Source organism: Aethalodelphis obliquidens, unplaced genomic scaffold (genome assembly GCF_003676395.1).
Source record: "Aethalodelphis obliquidens isolate GAN/ISIS:26980383/991018 unplaced genomic scaffold, ASM367639v1 scaffold20, whole genome shotgun sequence".
Taxonomy (NCBI): Eukaryota; Metazoa; Chordata; class Mammalia; order Artiodactyla; family Delphinidae; genus Aethalodelphis; species Aethalodelphis obliquidens.
The window spans coordinates 27,897,803-27,917,849 of record NW_020837964.1 but is presented as its reverse complement, the minus strand read 5'-3'; the positions used below and the strand labels follow the sequence as shown (position 1 = coordinate 27,917,849).

Sequence of the window (20,047 nt, the reverse complement as noted above, 5' to 3'; positions counted from 1 at the left end):
ATCTTTCAAACCAGTTAACTACATGAGGGAGGAAGTCTGAGAGTCTTTGGAACCTGGATATCTTAAGTTGGAGGAAGTGTTCCTACTATTTTCGGAATATTTTTTCTTTCTTTCTTGGTCCTATACCTGTACTTTGCTAAGAAGTTCTTTAATGGACTAACTGGGAGAATCTGTAGAGAGATGGAAATAAAAACAACAAACTTGAAACTTCTATTAAAGATTCTCATTACAGTGAATTCTAAGGAACTATCTAAAGGCATACTTTGTTGGAATTTTATATGGAATACTGTTTAAAAATTCAAGCCCTCACCTGAAATTTGGAGATCTTTCAAATACACAAAGACCTAATACACTTTGGTCATTGTGATAATAAGATCCATCTGTCTTTACACTTGGGTGTCTACGTTTTTTACATAGAGTGTGTGTGTATCTGATGTACAAATTAGCTGCCGTTGTAGTTCAGAATGGTGCAGTGTACAGAGGATTTTGAAAAGATTGTATCGATCCCCTTTGGTAGAAAGAATCAGACATCATCTTTGCATTTGTATAAGCAGGCACATTTATGTCCCTTATATTAATAAGTGCTGAGTCCACTACTTGTCTGTCCTTTTCTCTTTGTTTTAGTTTTTGGTGATTAGGGCTATATAAAGGCAAAACACAGAATTAAACAATGGACTACCAAATAGGCATTTAGGAATGGATTAACTCATCTAGTGATAAATCAATTGGAAAAGTACCTCCTTTGTAAGGTGGCTTCTGTCCAGCGTTTTAATGATCTCCACATACTTATTCGGGCTTGGAGTCTGAGGCAGGTTAGTTAACACTTCTCACTAGTCTCTGCTCCGAGGTCCTTTGCAGTCAGAATATTCTCCAGTTCATCTGGTCTCCTTGGGATATTCATAGATTAGGGAAGACTGAGGCTGAGCTTGTTTATGGTTTATTCTAGCATAAAGATCTATCCTCTGAATGTATTTCTTTGGCCATAGTGGCATGGAAAAATGTGGTTCCATGACATGGGTTTTTTAAGTAATTGAAGGGGGTTTTCTCAGTCCCCTGTAGTGAACTTCAGATGTCTCCCTCAGGAATAGGTTTTAACCGTCAGTGAAGTGGTTTGACTGTAACCAGACTGAGGTCTTTGAGTTCTTTTTTTTCTTGCCCCTTCCATCCCCAGGCAGAGACTCCTATTGCTGCATATCCGCTGTGTTCCAATGCTGTATTTATTTGATCAGAAACAAAAGAGTTTGCTTCTTGCACTGGTTCAGAGAGAGGTCCCCCAGGATTGTCTTTTGTTCAGTAATTGGAGCATAAGCTGAGCCTGGTTAATTTCAAAGCTACCCCCAACACGATCCCCTCTCCCTCCTTGTGCGGTTTTGAGTGCTAGTGCTATCTTGTATTGGGTCTGGAACAAAAAAGCTTGAGTTGTTGAATGTTAGCTACAACTACTGTGACATCTGCTGTGGCACCAAATAGCACTGTTGGTGCAGTTAATTTTAAGTTAGGAGAAGAAACAAAACTAGAAAGCTCTTCAGCCTTACAGCTCTTGTTAACACATGCACCTCCAAATTATGCATTTGGTGCTATCACAATGAATTAAACAAAGGAAATCATGGGTTGATTTTTATGTTAGTAACATAAGTTCTTTCATTGTTATTCACTGTTCAGACACCAGTGTGTTCTTATGTTCATTCTTTTTCCCTTTAGTTTTATTTTTTCAGGGCAGAAACGTCTGAAACATCTCAACTATGAACATTTAATTGGCAAAAGTTCTGATATAAGAAATACAAGTTGATTATATTAGTTATTTATCTTTTAAAACAGCAAAGCCTGTAACCTGGTTCTGCTTCTTTGCATACCAGAATGATTATTATAGATGAATAAGAACCTTAAGTAGCCAAATTCTAGATACTAAGTAGCCAAGTTAATATTTGTATAAAAATGTGTTGTGAAATTGGCAAATCATGTGTTCTTCAGGTTCCGCAGTATAGGTATTGGTTTTGCAGCCAACACATTGCATCCTAGGGTTTGTGGGTTTTGTTTTTGAAGATGGAAGGGTCTTTTTCTCGATTTTTCTTTTGCAATCTGCACCATAATGACCTTCCACTACCTTACTGGCCTGACTTTAATCATCTGGTGCCTGGTTCTCAGTGCAGTTTCATCTCTGCTTTTGCACAAGCTTTCCTGTAATTGCACAGTTGTTTGCTGCATTGAATTTCTTTTAGTGACAATAAAAAACACATGTTAGTATTTTGATGTAGTCTTTAATTTTCAGGTTATACATTAAAACACGGAGGGAAAAAAATCCTTTCTGAGGAACATTTTAAAAAACCATTACGGTAGTATGGGAATATTCATTATTTACACATCATATATTTTTCCCTAAATGTTATACAGAGAAGTGACAGTTGAGCTGAGCATATGTTAATAAAAGGTCTGCATTTTCCTGTGTCACTGACAGTTTCATTGGCTGTATATTCCTGAAATGCAAATAACCTCGGTTCTGTTCAAAGCTGTAATTAATCTGAATAGTTATTTAAACAGTATCGAAATATTTTAACTACTGAGAGGCCAAACATATAAGATGGTGAATTTACTGTTCTGTTTGAAGGACAGTGCACTTGATGAGGGTACAGTGAACTGAGATGCTTGTGGATGTTGGATCTACAAATTCTGTAGGCTAAAATGGCAGAATCTGCCTGCTGCTGTATAAAATCTTTTAACCACCATTTATTTTAGCATCATGGCATGTGCAAATTCCTGCTGCTCAGTTAAGGGACCAGCTTCACAACTGGTGTTAAAATCTGTGGCCACAGCACTGCATCACAATGCAGCAAATGCATTTTCCACATTAACCAAACATGACAGCTGAAGCGATTATTAACCATGCAAGATGTCGGAAGTCATCAAAAATTCACATCAGAGTAATTGCAGTGGCTTGGGTCAAAAAAAAAAAGTATCATAGCATTCCTTGCCTACATGTTGTCTCTCCCCCTCTTAAATCTTAACTTGGTACAGTCCGTTAACAATAAAATACCCTTCTGTAACCTATAAACTGTTACTCCCATCAGTTTGTGCTTTCAAACTGATCGCTGACTTCTCTGAATTTGTGTGGAGCAGCACAAATAATGATGCTGCACCCAGGGGCTGTGTGCACCCTTTTTAAGGGGACCCTGCAATCTCATTGTCTAATTAGACTCTTTAGTGCTTCAGTCATATCAGCATTTGCAGGGTGTTCTCTTTTCCTTTTTCTTCTTTCTCTCTCTTCTTTCTCTCTTTCCTCTCTCTCCTCTCCCCTCCTCCCCCCTCTCAATTCTGGCTGTTCGAAGTGGGAAAAACTTGAGCTCTGGTTCCAACAGAGCTCATCCCACACAGAAGGTATGGAAGAGCTGCGTGACCAACAGCGTCGACCGGTCTGTAACTCCTTAAATTTGAGAGCTGCAGGTAGGATTGCCTATGTTTCGTAAAGAAATTAAGATTATTGCGCCCTAGTAAATACATTGATAGCATGTAGTTGCAGTACCTCTGAAAGACAAAGTCTCGGTTTGCCTAAAATTTTGAGATGAATTCAGAAGCATTTAACTCGTTCAGTAGAAAAAGTACTTGATTCTTCTGATAATTATTCAGATTTGTGCCCTGTCATTCTACATTTTTCTTAAAAAAAAAAAATCTGTTGGGTGGGGCAGAGAAGCATTTGCTTAAAGATTTAAATAGTTGGTTATTTAGGATTTTTGCAGGCTTCATCTTTAAGTAGTAAGTAGTGTGGTCTTTCTTTAGGATTTTTTTGAAAAGATGCATACGAAGTGCAGAATTCTTACAAGAGGTAAAATATTAAAATAGAATTTTTCTTTGCTAAAATTAGATCCTTCTTTGGGATTGTAGGTGAGTGTGTGTGTGTGCGTAGATGCTTTACCAAGGAATTCAGTCATTTATATTTTGTTATAGGGAAAAATTACTATTTGATATATCTGGAATTATTTCACAAGAAATGCTTTAGCACAAGGCTTTAAAATGTGGATTCTTAAGTATTATCAAATGTAGGTGATTTGAATTACGATAGTTACTTTTCCTATCCTAAATTCATCCTCAAAAGAGTATGATATGAATGCTTTAAGTATACTTCCAGTTTTTGGTGCAGAGAATGTGATTTGTGTAAGTGAAATGAAAAACTTCCCAAGTCACGTAAGCATTATCTGGAGGGTGGTAAAATTATAAATGTTGCCTATACCACTTTTAATACCTTGATTAATATCAGAGATAAAATACTTTTAATTCAGCATTAAAAAGCAGCTTGATAGTTGTCTTCCCTTAAAAACAAGCCCCCCCCCCAAAAAAAAGACAATGATGTATAGCTTTTTACCCCAAGGAATGTATTTGTATCATGGGACCTGTAGGGTCTGGACTTCTTTCCAAAGCGTGTACTTGGAAACTGCTCACCTAGTTGAGAGATTTAGCTCCCTTCAGAGGTGTGGGACTTTCTGTACTCTTAACAATAGGAAGACTTGAGGAGCTGTCAAGTGGGGAATAGAAGAGAGCTGCTCAGGGAAGGGAGAGGAACTGTGAGAATTTCACTTGTCTCGGCGTTGGAGGTCTGGATTTACCCATGACTAAGATTCCTTTAAAACTCTGACCCAGTGCAGCATTACAGAGAATTGATTTCTGGGATGAGACAATGAGCTGTGGTTTGCATTTTGTAAAGATGGAGGAAACCTCTAACACTGACCCTGTATGGGAGATGACTCAGTTATCCGTGCCTTGGTACAGTCGCAAATTATTTTCCTTTGTCTGAAGTGGGAGGATGCCAGTGCCTTCATCAGAGCTCCTTAATTTAATGTATGGAAAATGTCTCAGCCACCATTTTTAACAATTAGCTGTATCATGGTTGAGGTGAGCTGGGTTCTGAAGGCAGCTGCAGGGCCATTTCATTTACATTAGATTCTGTGGCACGAGAGCTTTGTTACTGTAAAACTCAGAAAATGAAATTGCACACTGCATAAAAGAGTTCTGTAGGAGGGTGGAGAGCATTCCCAGAAAGAAAATGGAATCCTTTTGTCTACAGTAAGTATTTCTCATACTCATAAAGTGGTGGGAGGTTGAAAATTTGTCTTTGGTTGAATGGGCAAAATAGACTTTAAAATGAACGCTGCAAATATTAAAGGTATATTACAGAGATTGTTAGATGTATTTTTTTAATGTATGTGTTAGAAACCAGGTGTGATATATATTGGTGTGTGTGTATATATATATGTATATATACTTGAAATATAGGTTTTGTGAGTGGTTTTAATACATGCTTTTAATTAAATATTCATTGGTAATTTAAGTTAATGAAAGGTATGAATTTATCAGTAGTCAAAGATGAAAATGACACTTGAGAGAAAAAAGAAATCTAAATATGGTATATTTAAGAGAGTCCAGGCTTCTTTTCACTGTCTTTTATAGTTTATTTTCCATTTATGAAGAAAATTGCTGGATTTTATTGTTTTTGTTTTTTTTAAGAAAATGCTTCCATGTTAATGATCTATAATAGCTGATTAAAATATATAAGAAAAATGTTTTAACAAAAGAAGATTTTATCTTAAAAGATCAGTAGATTGAGGGCTTTCACTCTCATTAATGGGGATAATTTTTAGTGCCTTCTGTTTAATTAATAGTTGTGACTTCAAAGCTACTTGTGGAAAACTCTTGTTTGTGATTGTAAGCTTAGAAAATCTTGATTCTTAAAATTAATTGGATTTGACTCAGCTTATTCCTTTGTTCCTTTATGCTGTTACTAAGAGGAAACAAGTGGATTTTAACTTTGATTTGTGTGTTTATCTTTTTAAAGGCACTTAACCCTGAGGAATTTATAGTAAGTGTATTTTACAGTAAACTGTACCATGAAGAATTTGCTCAAAATGCTCTAGTAGCTGTTTCAGGAGTTGAATCTTCACAGAACTAGATACCTTTTAACTTGATATCAAACTGATAAAGCCAGCTGTTCTTCCAAGTCTTGTTGCACTAGCTGTTGTTCATCCTGCTCACTGAATGCTGTTTTCTCTAATTAGGAGATGTCTTTGAAACTAGGGGAGAGGAGGATTTTCACATCAGTCTTTTCATTGAAATAAGAAGGCTCAGTTTTCCTAAGCCCTGTTTAGAATCCCACAAAGATTCCGTAAATCTTGCATTAATCTTATGCTTGTAGCATAAGAGCCTAGATCTCCATATAATTTTGTTAATCCTGAGAAGGACATTTAATATATTAATTGTTTACTATATAATGGAATGCAAAGGGATTCTTTTCCTTTGGTTTTTTACAAGGCTTGCACTTTGAAATAAGACTTTTAGGGCAGCAAATTAGAACTCCATTTTAACTGCATCTTTGCTTGCATAAATGTTTGGTTGGATGACATAAAGGGTATCACAGAGGCTTCCTTTGAAATTTTTAAAGTAAAACTTGGTTGAAGATTCTGGTCTTATTTTCTTTCTCTGGCTTTCTGTAAGCTGTGTACCAGGTACTCTGAGGACATAGCAGAGACCCAGTTGCTTCCCATTTTCTTTACCCCCATCATGGTCTACTCAAGTTTGGCTACTCGGAAGAGGCTCTCCTTTCTGGTACTTGTAGGGGATTCCTAAACCTCTTCAATCTGAAATTTTAGCCTGGCTGGTAGTAAAGAGTCAGAGGTTGGTTCTTTTTGCTGCAAAAAATACATTCATACCAAACCTTTGAATGCTCTGGCAGTGCCAAAATGTAGATAAGCAAGCCTGTTGGCCAGCCCGCTAGGAGACGTTCGTGGCACTAAGATGGCAGTGAGGAAGGAGTAAAATGGCGTCACCAGGAACACTGTGATAAGAGGTGGACCGCACGGGTCATTTTCCTTCAATCAAACTTGAAGATACCTCTAGCAGCACTGCCTGCCAATTTACAATTACTTTTTATTCTGTTAGAAGATAGAAATTTTGAGGTTTTCCTGAACTAAAGACTTAATTAGCACTTATATCTAGATAGCTTCTGATTGTTGCTTTCAAGAACTTGGTGAAAAATATGGATAAAATAAAATTTTAAATAGCTATTTTCTATTAATACTTCTGAATTTCCTTGCTTTGTGCTGTCTTCTTTTTTTAATTGTGAAAATGTACTCCTTTCAATATAGGATGAATTTTCAGAAAACGGGACAGTATGCTTCTGCTTTATGGCAAGATGAAACTAGCATTCCTATAAAAATACTTTGTCTTTGATTCTGATTTTTGTTCTAGCTCTCTGTGGGCTTTGGTTATTTTAAATATTAAATATATGTTGGCTGCCTTCAAAAACAAAGTTTACTGTATTTCTTGTGTGGTTTTAAGGTATGGATTATTTCAGAAGTGAACTATATAGTCATGACAATGCTAATTTCTTACCTGTTCCCACTTCTCATGGAGTTGGAATTTCTGGAGCTGGCCTTAGAGTTTATGTAGTGCAGTCAGCTCATCTTACAGTCAAGTAAAGCAAGGTTTACTGTCATTAAACAGCTTTCTCAAGGTCATACATCTGGAAAGCAGTCAATTTTGCCTAAATCTAGGCCATCAGACTCGTAATCTGTGCTGTGCCTCTGCTTGCATTTGACTCTTTCTCTTTGTGGGCTTACTGGTTGGTGATGGATCTAATGGACTGAGCTTACAGCAAAGTCTGTCTTTGCTTTAGCAACCTACTCACAGAGATAGATGTTCCTTCGCAGTCTTACCGGAAATGGCTTATTGAGCTGTGCTTGGAGTCCTCCTGGTCCTTTGTTGTAGATGATATGCATTTATAACCAAACAATTAAAACAAGATATATCCTGCAAGTCAGGCTTTTTAGGTTCACTGTGTTGCTCCACATGAAGGGCGAAGTGCTTGTCTTCCGGGATGGGCACAGGCATTCTGACATGTCCTCCCAGCAGATCACTCCTTTATCTCTCGGTCCCACAGTGCAGGGTTGCCCCTTCTCCTCCGAGTGTGCATGAGCTGGGTGAAAGGTTTTAGCTCCCTGTAAGTTTGGGGCAATTTGTGTTTGAAAAGTGGTCTTGCCCTCTCCTTTCCTGTTGCTTGTATTTGCCATTTTAGCTAAGCAGTGTTTTATGTTTTCTGTACCCGTGGTGACAGTGGTAGTGCATCCTGCAGTATTCCCTCAGCTCTGACAAGGCAAAGTCAAAACGCTTCCAAACTTAATTAAGAGAGTGTGAAATCCCAAGTACTGTTAGCAAAGAGGTACCATGACAGATTCCATTTAAGGCAACGGGAAGTTATAAAAGAGAAAGTCTGTTGTTTTAGTGGTCTCCAGACAAATGAATTTTTGAAAAACAATTTCTGAATAAGAAGAAACTGCAGCAAAACCAAAGCTCCGTTTTCTGTGACAGCCATGATGATCAGTGCTCCAATCCCATCAGCATAAACAGTGCTGCATAGCGGGAGGAGCTGTGATTTTCGACTGCAGTGTAAATGACTGACACCATGTACCAGCAGGGAATTAATATGACACGTGGTTCCCAAACATTGTCTTGACTAACCGCGTTCCTTATGCTTGCTAAGTAGAACTCAGGCTTAATCTGAGGGCTGTGGAAACCAGCCTGGCAAAAACCACTCAGCTCCCACCTGAGTGCCTCAGAGACACACACTCTGCTGTCTGTCTTTCTCATGGCCCCCAAATCTTGCTTTTGTCTCCTGTTTCCAAAGGGAAAAGACACTAGATCTGACAAAGCAGGCAACCTATATATTTTTTTAAATAACATGGGGTTCTTTTAATAAGTTCTTTTAGAGTGGTTTTTGGGGGCAGTGGGAGGGGGCTTTGGCCATGATAAGGGCCGTGATTGATGCATTCCCATTTTATATTGCAGTGTGGTTTTAGTACTCAAAGTTCTTTGAATGTGGACTAATTCATCTCCAAGATGGAAATCAGTTCCCCAAAGACATATTAAAACATTTTATCATCCCTTAATGTATCCTCCTTATCTTTCCATCACCTAAGAGTGGCTATGGGTTTAATATTTTTTAGATCTGTTCATACCTTTGGGTAAGGACAGGGTTCTTCAGCTGATTTTTGAAGCCACACATACTTTGGCACACTGTTTATTCCATTTGCAAAGCTAGATTGAAAAGTTTTCTCTTCAGAATCCTCCCTGTTCTTGTGTCCCCAAAGGGTGGCTCTAGCAAGTATGCTAGTTTGGGGCAGGGTGGGGCAGGGGTACGGGTTTGGGGGGCGGGGAGAGGAGATAAAATGCTCAGAGTTGCTGTCCTTGCTTTCTCCTGTGGGGCCACCTCAGCATTCTGAGAGCAGTTGGCTGGCTGCTCTCCCTCCCTCTCTCCCTCCCTCTCTTGGTTTCTAGTTTTCTTGCTCCTCTGCCCCCCCTTCCCAGGAGTGGAGAGAGAGGATGGCCAGCAGAGGTCCAGCGACTGCAGCATGGCACATCCTGCTGCATCACTAGGGTGCAGGCTCTGGCTAGTTTTCTGGAAGTGGTGAGGTATCAGTGCTGAGCAAGTTACATCCTCCCCAGACCTCTTGTGACCAGCAGGGAAAAGTTGCTTACACAACCCTGAAAGGTTATTGAAGGGCTCTGCTGGATTTGAGAGGGGGGGGCATTTCTGCTGAAAAGCATTTTCCCTCCCTAGTTGACTAAATGGCCATCATTTTTTATTTTACTCATTTATATTATGCCCTTACTACTTGCTCCCCCTCTCCATAGAGTCTCCCAATAACTGAGCTGGACAGATGCTTTCCTTTCCTTGATGGCCAGAGATAGATAGCAGGGATGCCCTGGGCCCTCTAAAAGAGACAGAACTGGCTTTGCAGTACAAGAGACTTAAATGGCCCTCACAGGATTGCAGACCTTAACCTTGGCCTTATTCTCCAAGTGCAGCAACCAGATGTGCTAAGCAGCCCCAGTTTGATGCCTTGGTGTAGGAGTAGGAAGAGGCATCTAGTAGTTATATGCCTACATTGTGTTGGCAGGGGAGGTGTGCTGCACATCCTTGCACCCCTCACCAGTGCCCTACAGAAATGACATGTCCCCATTCTCAAAGCTGACCTTCTCCTTCTGGGTCATAGTGAGTCCTACTTCTTATATTCTTTCTTTACCCAGTGATGAAAATCTTGGAAGTTTGGGTGTTTGTTATATGATAGTTATTTCCTCCTCCCCCTCCTCCTCCTTCCCTTCCCCTTTCTTTCCTCCCCCACCTCCCCTTCTCTTCCTCCCCTTCCTCCTCTTCCCCCTCCTCCATCTTCCCTCCTCCCCCATCACCCCCTCTCCCTCTCCTAAGATGGGAAGGCTAATTCTTGAAGCTGTAGGCCTGAGGTCCTTGCTCCTTTTCCTCTCCCAACTCCCCTTCCTCTTCTCTCTCCCTCTCCACTCCCCCCCCTTCTTTTTGTTCTTTTGTGGGATGGAGAGGATAATAGGTAGGGATCCACAAAGGCTATTAGACGGACTTACATGAGTGGCTCTCTCGAAGGCTTGTGGCTTTTCCAGAAGGCACAGGGGAGATGGAATTGTGTCACAGTTGTGTTGGCATGGCTGCAAGAGATCAGGCAAGCCAGTACACTTGAGTCGGAATGCTGCCGGTAAGGTCCTAGGTGGGCCCAGGAGGAAGCACTGCTCAGAGCTCTGTATTCTTGGGTTTAGAATCTCTTTGCACACGTTGAGTTCTCTTCAGCCTGTGAGAATTTGTAGACCATCTTGTAAACCAATTTGGATTATATGGGAGCAAGTGATTTGCTTTGCCTTAATGGGCCCAAATCCATCATGTAATTGTGTGACCCTTTGTTTAGGCCAGTAGCAGAAACCATGTATGAAATGGGACCCTGCAGCCTAACAGTGACAGATGGCCTGGTGTTCACACAGCACCAAGGTCTGCCACCTGTGACTCCAGAGCTGCCTGTAGGCCAGTGGGTCTGCTGAACTGGCAAATGATGGGACAAACTCCACAGCCACTCTTGCAGGGTCTGTTGCCACCTGCTGAATGAGGGTGGCTAGGCTTTTGCATAAATGCACAGTGAGAAATCATACAACAGCATTAAAAATGTATTACAATTGACAATGTCAGATCTACCAGCTTAGCACTGTTTTCTGCAGGGGTATTTTTTGAAGATATATATATATATATATATATATAAAATTAAATTTTAAAGAGATATATATTTTTTAATTTAATGCAGTCTGAAAAAATATTTTATTTAATGCAATCTGTGAACAAACAATTTAAAATATTAAAATTTTGGTAGAAAACAAGCAGTAGAACTTATTCTGAATATCTGAGTTGGAGAATAAAGCTTGGATTTGCTATTTAGTCTGTATTTCTTACAAAGGGAGATTCAGTCTCTCTTGGGCCTTTTAAGCTGACGTTTTATATACTCTTATTTTAATGCATTAAATATTGATCTAATAAAATAACCAGGCATGCTATAAAACCATTTGAATGTTCCCCAAATTTTGAAAATGCCCCAAATTTTAAATTTCTCTGTTCATCTTTTGGGCTTTCAGTAAAGAATATCTCTTTGCACCTGAAAAATTCCTTGAGGGTTCTCTGTAGGCACCACAAAGGGAGCTAATGAAAAGCATGTCCACACCATCTGATAAGCCCAGCAGCTCGAGTGCTGGCAGGATTTCTGTTGTGCTCATCTGAAAACAGTATCTTGCTTTGTCCTTCCTCACTTTCTCCTTTAGTAGTAGTTTTACCTTTGTAAAAATTTTACCCAAGAGAAGACTTCAGAAGAGGTCATTCGTTCAGAAATTGGGAAGAAGGTTTGGGAGAGGTTAAGGGAGTGGTATTTTATTCAGAATGAGCTCGAGCAAAATAATGGCTACAGCTCATATTCCTGTCTTGACAGAAAGCGGACACTTCTCCATTTCACTATCTAAAGTTCTAAGGAATACTTGTAATGCTTATTGGAATTCTTGTTTCATCTTGGAACAGACCCTCTTGATTATTCTGTTTTTTAAGTTTATTTTTTGCCCTGCTTATTTTTCTTTCCTTTTTCATTGCCCTCCTAGCTCCTGCTTGTGTCTTGGCAATGTTTTTTCAAACCACAGTGACCATTAACTACGGTCACTGCTTACTTGTGTTAATATTATTTGGATTTGGAATGTTGGTTATTGACTGCCTATAAATTTGTATATATTTTATGTATTAAATGAGAGAAGAGACAAGATTTTTTATAGCACTCACCATGTGTTTTTGTCTCATGTCAGATACCTTCTGATAGAAAGTCAGGCCTGCTATGGCTGCCTCACTTTAAATTTTGACAGGGTGGATTGCCAGTTGGTCTGTTGAAGGGGAAGAGACCTAGAACGGTCTTTTGTGTTTTGAGGGCCATGTAAAATATGGCTTTTGTTTTGTGGGGACAACTTAGACTAATTATTTTATCTTTTTTGTTTTATTTTTTAATGGTTAGGAAGTCTGTATGCTTCAATTCAAACTGTTTACGTAACTGTTCAATAAATCACTTATTTGTTGTTGGTGGAAAGCAAAGAACTGTGAAAGAATCAATGCAGGCTCTTTTTGCCATCATACTTTCCTAGCTAAAGTGGATACTAAAATTTTTCTCACAGAGACCCTTCTTTCTTACAGCTTTCACTTTTGGAAGGCAAATAAGTGAAGAGAATTTGGCCATTTGACAAAAACAAACATCCTTTGCCCACTCACTTTTTCTACAGTCATTTATATTCTGAAACCCAGAGTCTTCATGGTGATTAAAATAAGGCAGTTTTTCATACTTGTCTTTCTAAACCTGAGCCATTTAAAAGCCAGTTTGGCTGCCAGGTCCCTGAGATGTGACTACAGTTTTGATAGGAGACTTGGCTTACCTTGCAGTTACATTCTGGGTTATTCTCAGACTGCATACATTGCAAGGCAGCCCACTTCCTCTGTTAAAGATGGAACATGTGGCTGGAGATATTGCTTGTGCAGGAGTACAGTGTTTATTGTTCCACAGCAATAAATAATAATAATATTTTGGAACACTATAGAGTTGGCAGGCTAGAACAGTGATTTCTCCAGCTTTTTTGTCTGTGATCCATAGTAAGAAATACATTTAACACCATGACCCACTTCATACATACAAATAAGTATATATAATTGAAAGAAAGTTTCACAAAACAGTATTTACCCATACCACATATCTGTATTACATTTTATTTCATTTAAAAAATGCTGGTTGATTTCATAACCCAATTATGGGTTCTGGCACACATTTTGAAAAACACCATTCTAAAGGAATGCCCCAAACTTGTTTCATTCCTCACCTATGTGAAGTAGGGGAGGAAAGGAATAAATATGCAAGCGTAAAATAGCTGTCTGGCTCATCTTGACTTGCACGGTAGAGTGGAAAAAGGTAGAAAAGGGGTCAGAAAATTTGTATTCTAAGTCTGAACTTGGCTACTTACGAACCAGGTGGTCTTAATATGAAACCACAGTGTTTTAGGGTTGATAGAAGCTCTGGAAACCATCTCACACAGCCCTTTAAGAACATACTTTAAAGGATCATCCAGTTAAGTACTATTGAGAGACAGTTTAGCATTGGGTTAAAAGCAAGCCAATGAACCAAATGTGTGTAACACACTTAGCACAAAGTAATCACCATATCCATATAAGTGTTAGCTCTTACTAGTACTGATATAAGAATTAGTATTCTCTGAGCCTTCAACTTCATCATAAACTAATAACTAAAGGGGAACTAATAACTGATGAAGAAAACCAATTTAAGGATATTTTGCTCCCCTCCTGGACTCCCATCCTTTTAGAGATAAAAGGAAATTTATGTTTATTTTCTAAATTTAGAAGTTTACTATTCCCTAAGTATTTCAGAAACAGTTGGTCTTTTGAGAGTTAGAGCTGAATTCTGCCTCTGCCTCTTCCTGGTCAGAAACTCTTGTCATGTTAGTTGAATGCTGAAATCTGTTTCTTACCTGTAAAGTGGGATTGGCGGGGGAGGGAGGAGAATGGAGTGATCATGTCTACTCTTTCATATTGTTAAAAGATTAGCAATAATGTCTTTGAATTGCTTGGAGCAATGTCTGGCCCTTAATTGCTTCTCGAATGGGAGCTATTATATGTTACAGAGAGCTTGAAACCAAAACCCATTCAAGGAGTCAGTTAGAAGAGGGTCTGTCTCCAGGACTCTGGCAGAGAGGAGCGGTATACAGATGGTAAGTCAGGGGTAGTTATCTTACTTAGCAGGCCTGCAGATGTTTATGGAATGTTCTTTATTGAGTGGGCCAGCAGTAGAAGGGCTGGGTGGGAGCACTTGTTGGCAAAAAGAGGAGGTATTAATGATGAGTGTCTCTGAGGGTCAGTTAGATGGCTGGCATCTCCAAGTAGGAAGTGAGCTGTTGGGCCTTTGCTTTGACCAAGAGTCTTCAGTGTGGCAGGGAGCCCCACCCAATGAGTGAGGGCACCTCCTAGTACACTGTTCACACCCCAGCTCACCGCTGTAGAAAACCCATTTTCTGATAAACTATAAAAATATATCTCTGAGATGAGGGGGCTGAGAGGTGCCTCACAGGGAGCTGGAAGGAAAGGAAACACACACATGGAAAAGGGAAGTAGAAGAGATCCATGGGAAACTTGGGCTGAGGCAGGTATTTTCTTGCCCAACTTATTAGTTCTTTGATTTGTTGTTCTTCCTTAAGGTATATATTCTTTACAAGAAACTAACTGCCACTAGATGGCACACGGATCCCAGCACTATTCTGACTGTATATTATTTAAGATTCTTTTCAAAAGATAGGTCACTAATACGTTGTTTTTAAAAACAAAATATGATAGGAGGGGACTATTTTACATAGGTTACATAAGCAATAAATGATGAAAGAAGGAACAAAGGATGAAAAATTAAAATTCAAAATCTATATATTTTGTGGGCTTGGTTTGTGCTATAGAGAAAGCCCAGTTGTAGAGGTGCATAGTGGCTCATGATCTTTGTTCATATGTAGGTGATGTCTGTAATTTGATTCTCATGCACAAATGCTTCATTTAATTTATTAAGTGAGATTTTTGGAAGGTAGGTTTATAAAGAAGAGAGTAATCTGCCCCCCAAAGCAGTGCCTTTTTTTCTTCTTTTTCTTTCTTAACCACTACTTGAAATTTCATTTCTTAGAAATTTCGAAATTGTGTTTCTTACAGAATATTATGTTGCTTTTAAACAAATGTGTCTGATTATTGCTTTGCATTTGTGTTTGAATTGTGTTTATGTGTATATGGGTTATACGCAGACACGGATGCAGTTAAAAGAATGGGATGGGCTGGTCACTGGGACGAGCAGAGAAGCCCAGAGAGGGGGTGGGGCACTTGGCACACTCCTTGCCACCCCAGCCAAAAAGAAAAAAATGAGACCAGGCCTTGTCAGGCAGTGGTTATTACCACCACTCTGGCCATCAGCAGCAGCCATGAAAGGGTGCAACAAAGCACAATCTATGCCCTTTGTTCAGGAACAGCAGTCGAAGATAAAATTTCTATAGCTTTGTTTATAAACTGTGACACTGTAAACTGCCTTTAGCTTTAGCCACTGAAGACCCGCTCAGAAAAAGGGAAATCATAATAAAGATTTGTTGACTTGATGTAATCATTTGCTGAGAAGGGTATGAACAAGGTCCATTAAAATCCTTCCCATGATTTCTTGTCTGGCTCCCTTGCAATGGCCAGAAACAGGCACGTGGTGAGAAGCTGCCCCCTTCTGATTGGATTACGTGGGGTCCTAGCTTTATGTGCTCTGGTTTATTGAGGCCATTATTTTAGAAGCAAGTGGCCGATGCTTCCCTCCACCCCCGCGTCCCCACCACCGAATATCAGTAGAGGTGTTTGGAGCAGCCTCTGAGTCGTGTCCTCAGAGCTGCCTGAGAGCTGCCTCAGGGACTGCCCTGGAGGAGCCGATGAGGGAACTGTTCCCCGAGCTGCTGGCCATTGTCTCTGTCCATTCCAGTGCACTGCCCAGGTTGGGATGTAACAACAGATGTGGAGAATCCTGTGAAGATTAGTAATATTTTATTTAAATATATGTCCCCACTCTTATCCAGCCCCCTACCCCTGTTTTGTTTTGTTTTGTTTTAAGAATCACAGACTTATATCTGCGACTGTTTGAACAAAATACACTAAAATGTTACAATTGTTGAAATATAAATAAGTGATCCATAAATTAATCAATTAACCATGAAAGTAAGCTTTCAAGAAAACTGTCAGATGTTTTAAAATTTAGCATGTCACTTTAAAAACTTTAGCTTAGGGGCTTCCCTGGTGGCGCAGTGGTTGAGAGTCCGCCTGCCGATGCAGGGGACACGGGTTCGTGCCCCGGTCCAGGAGGATCCCACATGCCGCGGAGCGGCTGGGCCCGTGAGCCATGGCGGCTGAGCCTGCGTGTCCGGAGCCTGTGCTCCACAACGGGAGAGGCCACAACAGTGAGAGGCCTGCGTACCGCAAAAAAAACCCAAAGAAAACAAACAAAAAAAAACTTTAGCTTAATTCTACTTTGTATTATATTCCCCCAAAGAGTTCCTAAAAGAAAAAGAGCAAAAACATGATTCTGAAAAAACAGATGATTTGGGACATGTATAAATACACCCATAGTGTGCTTGACACGCAGGTACCTTGCATTCCATAGTGTAGGTGGATCTAATGTATAGGGTGACTCAGAATCTTTTGTATTACAACCAAGAGTTTGATCTCTACTTATTAGTTAATGGATCATCTTCCTTTCCTACTTGGCCCCCACATCCCAGGCTGTGGGGAGAAAGCTTCACCCCTGTGTGAATGGCAAGGCATCAGCATGGAAGCCCACTCTGTCTGCATCTGTCCCTTGTCCTCCTCCCCAGGATCTCAGGTTGAGCAATGAGGACAATGAATAGCAACTAGGAAGTCACCCTGGGCATCTTTCTTTAATGTCGCCAACAGATCTAGATCTAATCAATACTAATGCTAGAGCTACATGTATTGAGCCTTGGGCCAAGCACTTGATTACATTGTCTCATTTAATATTCATTTTACATATGAATAAACTAAGGTTTAGAGAATCTGGGTGACTTGTCTAAAATCGTCACCCATGCAAGTAGTAAATGGGGGACCATGATGTAAAACTAGGTCTGTTGTGTTATCATGAAGTTGCATTTTGCAGACATTTAACCCTGTGTGTATTAAACCAGCCTTGTGGGCCAGTTCCTCTTCACCCCACCTGTATTAAATAAGCAGCAGGTGTCATCAGGCCTGAAATAGGGAGTGCACGTAGCACAACCCCAGAAGAAAAGCATAAATAAATGATTTTTCAGGTATCCCAGCCATTGACAAACAAGTGAAAAACACCCAAACAAAGGGATGGCTGATGCCTTCCTCAGTGTTAGTAAGAAATTGAAGAATTAACTGAAAACAACAGAGAAATATAGACTGAGGAACAGTTACAGGCACTGTGACTGGCTGCATAGCCAAAGGTGTATCTATAACATGGGCCATATTCAACTTGAGAGAGTTTTGTGAGGGTGAAGGTAGGCAGGGTAGCAGTTATCCTTACGGGTGTTTTCTTCTTTTTCCTACAGTGTGTTTTTGATTATTTGAAGGTTAATTTTGTTAATTTTAACCTAAATTGTGTCATTTCTCTCCTCCTTCCTAGGGCTTCCTAAAGAATGAAAAGGACAATGCCCTGCTGTCTGCCATCGAAGAGTCCCGGAAGAGGGTAAGAAATGAACCCAAATGTATATGTATACTGTTGTGAGAGCAGCAGTGTATACTGGGGCGTGGAGGTTCTAGAAACTGGATTCTGTGTTCCAGGCCCAGCTCTCTTGATAGTTCACCAGAGGGAGTTCTACAGGAACCATTTTTGAGGAAAATACCATGCTCGTAACTCTACGTGTATTTAGTGACTGCATCTGAAACACTGGGCTGGTCAGTTAATTATTAAGTTAATCATAAAATGGAAGGGCCAGACAATTCTTTGGTTTCATTGTTACAGTATAAATGGTATTTTGGTTTCTACTGAATCAGCAGTTCAGAAAAGCAATTATGATATTGATAATTTTCCTCAATTTCTTTTCCTTTTATCACACAATTTGACTTTCTACACCACCTTTTAAATTAACAATTTCTCCAAGCTCTTTGAAACAAACAAACAAAAAACATCTTGATATTTGAGAGGATAGTAAATAAGTCAGCCAGAACAGCCATTATATGTGCAGCAATATTTCACAGCAAGCATTCCCTCAAGATAGTCAAAGATCATTTACTTTACTAACGTGAGTTATCTCCATTTGTTTGACAAGGACTAAAAGATCAAAACCTTTAGAATACATTCCATTATGGAGTAAGATTTTCAGGCCCCGGGGGTCTTTTGGGGAGGGAGGGAGGAGGAAGGTTAGTGGTCATGTGGAGTTGGTTCTAAAAATGCAGCTTTTCCCAGGAAGGAGGCTAGAGGGTTCACATTAGTCTGGAAGCAGTAGCTGTCTCTGCAAGGGAGTAGGGGTGAAGGGAATCTCTGTTTTGCTGTTTACTTATGTAAGCCTTAGATCAAGTGAAATGTATTTGTGTATTATTTAAGTGGTTCAAAAAATAAGAAAGTAAAAAAAAAAAAATGCTGCTTCTCAGTGTGCTTTATTAAAATATTCCATACAGGTGGAATTGTCTAAGTAGGGCTGATATGAGTGAGATAGGGCCTCAGGGGGGCTTGCCAGCTCTAATTTATAAGAATATGTTTCAGAGACATTATTTAAATGACTGATATGTTTAATTATCACAGTAAAATTCCCTAAAATTTAATTAATTATATTTTTGGCAATAGTACTTATTCCTAGAAATAGAGAAATTCACTTGATCCAGATCTGAAAATATTTTTTTTAAGGTTTTTTTTGGTTCACACTTGGAGTGAGTTACTCACCAACATTGATTCTCCTGCTGTAAAGGACTGATGAAATTAAATTAGGATTGTCGAATGCCACCGAGCCTTATTAATCCATTTACCCTGCGGAATGTGTTTCTGAAATTGGCAGTCTCTGAACGTTTTGCCATATTGAGGCTAAATGTGCAGCCAGCCAAAACATTTAAGTGACATACCACAGTGCAAAATGTGTGCATATGTGTTTGTGAGGGAGATGTTCCGGTGTTGGGAGCTGGCCCTGGTGGGGAACCTTTCACCTGTCTGGACACCAGAGGCTGCTGCTGAACAAGAATCATTTTCAAACAAAAAGGTGAGCAGCTTTTTGGCATTATTGGTGGTAATTTCACGTTTGAATAACTTGCCAATATCCTGCTGAAATGCCAAGAAAACAAGCTACAAAACCACAAATGTGTACTATCTTTTCCCATTTGGTGCATCCTAGCAAAAACAGAACAACATTATCAGAACATATGTAGAGTTTCTAAACGCCAGCAACGGCTCAATAATAAGTGGGTGTGAAGTGAAAGCAGGTTGCCCTCTTCCCTTTATGAAAATGGGGTTCGAGTGCTCCCCACCTGTTCTTAACCTGTTCTTTCCCTGCCTTCCTTTCTTAACTATGTTCAAAGAGATATAGTTCCCCACATAACTTGAAAGATTCGGATTTAATTTTTTTTTTTAATATATCTGAGGTCTGCCTGTCTTGACAATGACAATTTTTTTTTTTTTTTTTTGGTTGCACTGGGTCTTAGTTGTGGTATGCAAACTCTTAGTTGCAGCATGCCTGTGGGATCTAGTTCCCTGACCAGGGATCGAACCGGGACCCCCTGAATTGGGAGCACAGAGTCTTTACCACTGTGCCACCAGGGAAGTCCCCGGATTTAATTTATAATAGTTTCTCCACTGCTTTGTCATTTTCTGTGGTTTGTCTTTCCTTATCCCTGCTATTCCTGTCTCTCACCTTGTCTCAGACCCTCACTGTCCTCCTTTTCTCTTAGTTCTTAGCTCTTTTGAGTAGCTCTGTTGATTCTCTCTCATTAGCTCCTCTGGTTGACATTCTTCTTTGCACCTGATCTGGTGGTTCAGATGTGGGTCTAAAGGGAATAGACTGGAAGAGGGCAGATGGGTGGCTGATCATCCCTGATTAGCCCACAAATTGGATGTTCCATTATCTCTAATGTAATTAAGATAAGCTGGGGGTGGCATGGTGATGGGAAGAG

The 20,047-nt window shown here is 39.8% G+C and overlaps 1 protein-coding gene across 7 annotated transcripts in view; it reads left to right on the top strand.

Moving 5' to 3' along the window:
• The window catches only part of NUP93 (nucleoporin 93), a 102,807-nt gene that overhangs the window by 46,207 nt on the left and 36,553 nt on the right, over positions 1-20,047 (top strand). For 6 of the 7 annotated variants that reach the window (XM_027119853.1, XM_027119851.1, XM_027119852.1 and 3 more), the window contains one exon: positions 17,574-17,636. In XM_027119853.1, the coding sequence (XP_026975654.1) occupies positions 17,574-17,636 (63 nt within the window). Of the gene's footprint in view, positions 1-9,367; positions 9,374-17,573; positions 17,637-20,047 lie in introns of those variants that run through there. The other variant, XM_027119856.1, reaches the window with a different exon arrangement.